The sequence below is a fragment of the Malus sylvestris genome, chromosome 6 (genome assembly GCF_916048215.2).
Source record: "Malus sylvestris chromosome 6, drMalSylv7.2, whole genome shotgun sequence".
Classification (NCBI taxonomy): domain Eukaryota; kingdom Viridiplantae; phylum Streptophyta; class Magnoliopsida; order Rosales; family Rosaceae; genus Malus; species Malus sylvestris.
This window is the reverse complement of record NC_062265.1, coordinates 5013793-5020967: the sequence shown is the minus strand read 5'-3', so window position 1 is coordinate 5020967 and position 7175 is coordinate 5013793. Positions and strand designations below refer to the sequence as shown.

The window sequence follows — 7175 nt, the reverse complement described above, 5'->3', positions numbered from 1 at the left end:
CATTTCAGAACCTCAGATGGCGACGGACAAAAGGATTACAATACAATTTTTTCCCTAATTTTATTTTTTTATTTTTTTATTGGGTGGCTTTGTGAGAAATTTATTATTATGTTTTAATTCTGAGAAATTGTTTGGTTTTGTTTGAATCGGGCAGGTAGAGAAAAGTGGATTTAGTTAATTTCAATAATATCTTTAATAAAAAAGCAATTAAAATATAACAGTAATGTAGTTCTAGTCTGAGCAAACACCAAACTGGTGACAATATTGTTTTCATTATCCTGCTTCTTAGTCCGACACTACACCAAACGCTTCACTAAGCTAGTCCAGCTTAGTCTAGTCTAAGCCAATCCAGCTTAGTCCCTGAAGCTAGTCCAGTCCGAGACAGTTTGGTGCAACAAACGCACCATTATAGAATAAAGGCTCCTCACTTATTACATATTTGCCCCTTCATTTATTACATAATTACATTTAAGTCCCCCGAGTATTTATACGAGGTCTAAATACGGAGGCCCTAAGTATGGTACAAACAAGGCTGATGCCTCTGTGAGTCTTTCCAACCCCCGAAAGGGTGGATTAGAGTGACAAAGCCACCAGATGGTCCCTTTTTAAAAATAAATAAATAAATAAATGTTGGAATTTTCATATTTTCTATTTCGTAATTAGGAGCTTTGTCTATAAAGGCAAAATATATTATATAAATAGAACTTCATTAGTTTTGAATCACTTTAAAGAGAGAAACAAATTTCAACAAACCTAATCCAAAAACAAGCAAACCAAAATTTTGAAATTCCAGCCATGCCCCCCATTAGAGTTGTCCAAAACCCCACTATCTATAAAAACTTCAAAATTTGATTTTAGATCCCTAAAACCTAATTTTCGCAACATCAGCTTCACAAACTTCTACAAGATCAATTTCACTATTCATGTACATAATTAGTTTCAAAATCTTTTGTACTTTTGCAAGATGAGTTTTAAATTTTCCTGCACTTATTCAAGATTAGTTTCAAAATTCTAGCAATCTTGCAAGACCATTTTCAAAATTCAAACAATTCTGCAAGATTAGTTTCAAAATTCCAGCAATTATACAAGATCTTTCAAGAGTTTCAAACATAATAGGAAAAAATTGTAAATACAAAGGCAACCAAAACAACTCTACCATCACCTGCAACATAGATAAGTTTTGTCCCTATATGAAATTAAAAAAAAAAATTGTCTCTCCACAATATAACTTAACTTTATGTGTAATTTCTCCTTAATTATGCACATTAGCGATATTAATTTAAGGCTTTTTAGTCAAAATGGTCTCTGAGATTTGCTTAACACATAACTTTGGTCCCTGAGATTTAAAATCAATAGAAGTGGTCCCTGAGATTGTCCACCATCCATTATTTTGGTCATTCCGTTAAAAAATCTGTTAAGTTAAGGGTATAACACATATCTTTGGTCCCTAAGATTTTGCGTAACACATAATTTTAGTCCATGCGATTTGCATAACACATAACCTTAGTCACTGAGAATGTTCACCATCCATCATTTTGGTCATTCCATTAAAAAGCTCAGGGACCACTTAACGGAGTTTTTTAACGGAATGATCAAAATAATGGATGATGGACAATCTCAGAGACAACTTCTATTGATTTTAAATCTCAAGGATCAAAGTTATGTGTTATGAAAATATCAGGGACCATTTTTGCTAAAAAAAACCTTAATTTAATTCAATTGTAATAAACTAAACTATTCTATCATTTGGTACCATCTTCTTATTTTTAAATGAATTGTTTTTTGTCATGAAAATTTGTATTATTGTTATTTTTCTATCCTTTACTCTTCTGTTTTGTATTATCCTCCCATTTTACAATCTGAAAATAATAGCTGCAGCATGTTTGTTGGTCTTCTTATGACTACAAGTTTGTCATCATGAAAGTGACATCATTTTCGTGGGTATCTTTTTCGGGATTTAAGATTTTTCAGTATATATACACATATATACGATATATATATATATATATATTTATATTATATATAAATATTCTGCTGTTTTAGGAACCAGAAAGAAAAAAAAATACAGGTATGATGTGAGAGAAGATGAGTGGGAGGACCTTTGAGTATAGTAATCCTGTTTTTTTTTTTTTTTTTTTTTTTTTTTTTGGAAAGATAGTAATCCTGTTTTGTGCCTAGAAACAAACAAACTCGTTAACTACTTTACATTTTAATGGTTTTGAAAATATTTTTTATGTATTTTTATAATTAGTATTAATATATATAGGAAAGGAGGCACTTGGATTCCGTTTGAAAGCAAGCTGCTTCCATAAGTGCTTCTGCCTTCAAAGTCTGTAGTAAGTATATATAAGTAGTCATTGGTAGGTTTTTTAGCTGGCAAGCATGAAAAGTAGAAGAGGAAAGCCCTCTGAGGTATGCTTTTCTCATGAACAAATTGTTTTTTTTTTTCTGCTGTTGAATATATACTTTTATGAATCTCAAGATCGAGGACATGGTTTTCAATCGAGTTATTGATCTCGTTGAGTTGCATTTTTGTTGCAGGCCTTTTGGCCTTCACTTATGATGAAGAAATGGTTAAACATCAAGCCTAAGGAATATGACTTCAGTGCAGACGAGGTTGAAACCGAAACTGAAACTGAAACCGAAACTGAAAGCGAAGATGACGGTATGGTTTCTGGCTTCGGCTTCCTACTTCCAACATTATATATGTTTCTCAAGTATCCTGTGGTTGCTTAATCATGTTTTTGCCGCTATTCTTTTCTTCCAGCTTACTCTCATAGAGATGCAAGAACGCACACACGCAACGATCATGGCCTTCGGGAGAAGCATTCCCTTGGCCAAAGTCCGATTTCAGGTAATGCTTATCGCTCTATCAGTAAATTGTTCATGTTATGAGTATATAATTACTACAATCTGTGCCTTGTGCTTCATACTTTCATAATCTCAACAAGAATTTAACCACTGTTTGATTGGCTCAGATCTACCGTCTATGGGTTATCAGTTAAAACACCGGAGAGGAAAATCAGAAACCGTGCGTGCTCAGTACATAAACACAAAGGATGTGAGGTTCGGCTGTTATTCTTATACGCTGGGAACATCGGCCTAGAAGTGATACCAGTATGTTTCTTACTCGAATGTACCTCCGGGGACATTGTTTTGTGTAGGGTGACAATAGGCACTTGGAATGTTGGTGGAAGACTTCCGGATGAAGATCTTGATATTGATGATTGGTTATGTAACGAAGAATCTGCAGATGTTTACATTCTTGGGTGAGTACTTTCTCAATTTGTTGGCCCTAAGTCATTCGTTCGTCCTTGACATATATCCTCATAGGCACATACTTTCTATGTATTGCTGCATCAGGGATCTTTCCTCTCTTTACCCCATCCCCAACAACTGCATTTTTCTGCATCTATTTGGTGACACGCTGTCTAAAGTTCTTGGAAGTAGCACTTTAACGTAAATTGCATGCTTCAAAACAACATGCCACACCTAAAATATATGTATTCTGCTAATCAGCAGCTACCGATGGATTGAAGAATTCAGCTTTTTATTAGCATTTCAAATTCCTGGTATTTGTGATAAATGAAATGGCAGTAGAGCAGAATTGGTGAAACTACTGATCCCGTACATCCTTAAGCGTTTTCAGCATTAAATCTCTAGTCAGTTTTCTTCGTTTTTGTCGCAGTTCTAATGTTTGGCATAGGTTTCCGGTGGTTTCTTCTTTTTGATAAGTGGTTTGCCTGGTACATGCTTGTGGCAGGCTCTCACCTGTTCTGTTCTATCTGCATGTTCATTTTCTCCGATAGTATGTGCATCGTGTATTCTATTGCCAATTATTGTCTAAGCATGAAAACAGTTTGCATATATTTGATATCAAAATTGCAGCCTAGCTGAAGGTTAATGCTGCAGTTATAACAAAAAGTTTTTGCTGCAGAGAAAATTTAAATGTCAATTTGATTGGTACTAATCATCGTTCAGTTTTCAAGAGGTTGTCCCTTTGAATGCTGGGAATGTACTGGGAGCAGAGGATAATAAACCAATACCAAAATGGGAGACAATCATCCGAAGAACTCTGAACAGATCCTTGGAATCTGAAAGTAAACACATAAGCTACAGTGCTCCACATTCTCCGGTTGCAAAAACTTCTTCTGTCGCTGATGTGCTTGTGGATGTGATCAACGCTCATCCGTTAGGCTTGCTGGGCAAGGAATATGTTGGAGCTACTGATGGTAGCAACTTGAAACAAGGCGAATTGACCAGAGCACTCAGTATTGGAAAGAGTTTACACTGGAAGAGAACTTATGGCCTTGATTGTGACAGTAGACTAGAGTGGCCTGAGCTTTCGTTAGATGCAACCCCTCAAGTTGTCTTAACCAACTCCAAATTGCGGCGGGTGCTGAGCAGTTCCGCAAGAATTGGAGGTTTGGTGGATAATCCTTTAATATTCAGTCCTCAAGGTTTTGCACCAAAAGATGGTGGATTGAAACGATGGCACGGTAGCTCTGGGAACCTGCTGGGGTCAATTTCAGTGGAGCAGCAAGAGATGCGTCCATTTTTTGACACTCTGTCTGATGTGTCTGACAGTTTTGCGGAAGAGGAAGATGATGATACTTTTCATGAATTACCATATGAACTAGAGAAAAATGGACTTATTGACGATGATGAGGGCGCGAAATTACCTTCTACGTATGTGCGAATTGTGAGCAAGCAAATGGTAGGGATATATGTGTCTGTATGGGTACGTAAGAAGTTGAGGAGACACATCAACAATATGAAAGTATCTCCAGTTGGGGTTGGTCTAATGGGCTACATGGGAAACAAGGTAGTTCCATTCTGCTTATGTTTATTTTTCGATCACTAAAAATCTGGAGCAGATTGCATCATGTTGCATCAATGTTGAATGTTCTTGCCTTAATGCAACTGACCATCTTCTTAATTCATGGTTGCTGAAGCAGGGATCAGTTTCTGTTAGCATGTCACTTTACCAATCGCGAATGTGCTTTGTTTGTTCTCATCTGACCTCTGGTCAGAAGGAGGGGGCTGAGCAAAGGCGGAACTCAGATGTGTATGAAATTGTACGGCGTACCTGTTTCTCATCTGTCTTTGATACGGATCAACCACTGACAATTCCATCTCATGAGTAAGCACACAGATTAACCACTGAATATGCCACCTCATGACATTTCTGTTTGTCAATCTAAAAGAAGCACACACACGTTTTTTATGCCATCTCTTGATAGTGAATTTGGTGTAATCTCTTTATACACTTATCTTGCGTCACAAAGTGCTTGAACCGTGATTTGATGTGATCGGGGTGCTTTTGTTGGCAGTCAGATTTTCTGGTTTGGGGATTTGAACTATCGGCTCAATATGTCGGACACAGAGGCGAGGAGGCTCATTGCTCTCAAACGATGGGATGAACTTATCAACAATGATCAGGTGTGCTCATCATTCTCTTTACACTATCATGTTCAGTATTCCAACATAGTTCATTTTTCCCCAGTATGTGAAACGTCTGAATTCATTTTACCCTGGCAAAGATACAGGAGTTGTGTCCAAAACTCAACAGTTTCTGTAAATGTTTGGGATTGATGTCTTCTGAGCCAAATACGAGATAGTTTCCCAACATTTTAGTCGAAATGTGGATTTCCTCTTTCGTATCTGTGACATACTGCAAACTGATGTTCATGGGACATTAACAGTTAAGTTGTCCACATATGAACTTAACTTTCTAGGGTTGATAAAGACTCTACTACGTATGAACATTATACATTCTCTTTTCTAGTATTTTCTGAAGTTGCTCAAGAGTTTTTTTCATGAATAAGCTCCACACCCTTCTGTCTTCTCTATTTTTTGAACGTTCAAGAAACAGCCCCAGTTTCTTGTATAATAAACTGGCCCTTGATGCAACCACTAAATGTGCAGCTAATCACAGAACTTCGTAGCGGGCATGTATTCGAAGGATGGAAAGAGGGAGTGATACAATTTCCCCCAACCTACAAGTATGAAAACAACTCTGACAGATATTTTGGAGGGAATCCAAAAGAAGGAGAGAAGAAAAGAACACCAGCATGGTAAGTACAACTTCTGTCAAAATTCTAGCACACATAGTTCTTAAGGATATTTCATACAGTTTGTAATTCTGATCATATATTTAGCTTCCGAAATTGTTCCTTCTTGTTTCTTTTCGTTGGGGAGGGGGGCGTTGTAAAGACCCTACTATTATTCTGAATCAAACAATTGATGAGTGTTTCCTATTATGTACTTGGTATAATTCGAAAGGTGTGATCGCATACTATGGCTGGGAAAAGGCATCAAACAACTTTCTTATAAGCGGGCAGAACTAAAGCTTTCAGATCATCGACCGGTTAGCTCAACCTTCATGGTTGAAGTTGAAGTCCTAGATCACTGGAAGCTGCAACGAGCTCTCAATTGTACTAGCGTAGCAGTACATCCTGAGATATTCCTGGACGAATATGATGATTTAGAATCTTAATTAGAAGAAACCAGGTAACTTGCTCGAGAATCTCTTATTTTCTTCTTTTCTGAAGAGTATTGGAAACTCGGTCAATATGAACCAAGGAAATACTTAAAATCTTTTGTTGTGTAAACTGGTAAAGAAGTTTTAACCGAATGGTTGCTGACCGAACATTTTTCATTTCTTTCTTTTTGGCAGTACAAGAAACATAATGTCATTGGTGTTGCATGCCCATTTTAACAGACATATCTTTCGAGAGGAAATTGGGGATCATGCTGACGAGGTTGAAAAGTTGACACCTTTTTGGACACACTGGATTCAAGATGCTGCTCGCAAACACCGTTACTGTCATACCAGTGTGCAAAAGTAAAACAATAGCTAGGATAACACCAAGTTACAGATATATTCATCAAACATCAACAGAAAAAAAGCGTATTTCTTTCTTAGATATTGAACTTAAACAGTGGTGTTTTTTTGTTCGATTTTTTGTATATTGGTCTACAGATTGTCTGCGGATGTTTGTTTGTTCTCTCTTTTTCGATCGTTTATGTATAGTTTGAACATTTGGGTTGTGATTAATAGAACATGGAAGTTGCACTATGTTTTTTCGCTTTGGATGTGTACCTTGGCTTTTCAAATCACCCAAATGTAAGAGGTCAACGGAGAAGCTGGAAATTCGAACTTGACCATCGGG

At 36.8% G+C, this 7175-nt stretch overlaps 1 protein-coding gene across 4 annotated transcripts; it reads left to right on the top strand.

Moving 5' to 3' along the window:
* The first annotated feature begins 2177 nt into the window (after window positions 1-2177).
* Window positions 2178-7081, top strand: LOC126625873 (type I inositol polyphosphate 5-phosphatase 2). 4 transcript variants are annotated; one of them, XM_050294988.1, is made up of 11 exons: window positions 2209-2412; window positions 2542-2665; window positions 2768-2854; window positions 2979-3066; window positions 3165-3269; window positions 3982-4825; window positions 4959-5143; window positions 5334-5442; window positions 5929-6077; window positions 6286-6513; window positions 6680-7081. In XM_050294988.1, the coding sequence occupies exons 1-10, from the start codon at window positions 2383-2385 to the stop codon at window positions 6497-6499; spliced, it is 1935 nt and encodes a 644-aa protein (XP_050150945.1). In that variant the 5' UTR covers window positions 2209-2382; the 3' UTR covers window positions 6500-6513; window positions 6680-7081. The 4 variants fall into 4 exon arrangements, 2 of the variants coding, with proteins under 2 accessions (XP_050150945.1, XP_050150946.1); XR_007624493.1 differs by lacking the exons at window positions 6286-6513; window positions 6680-7081 and adding an exon at window positions 5550-5704 and having other exon boundaries at window positions 2178-2412; window positions 5929-6075; XR_007624492.1 differs by lacking the exons at window positions 6286-6513; window positions 6680-7081 and adding an exon at window positions 5544-5704 and having other exon boundaries at window positions 2178-2412; window positions 5929-6075.
* The last annotated feature ends 94 nt before the right edge of the window (window positions 7082-7175 follow it).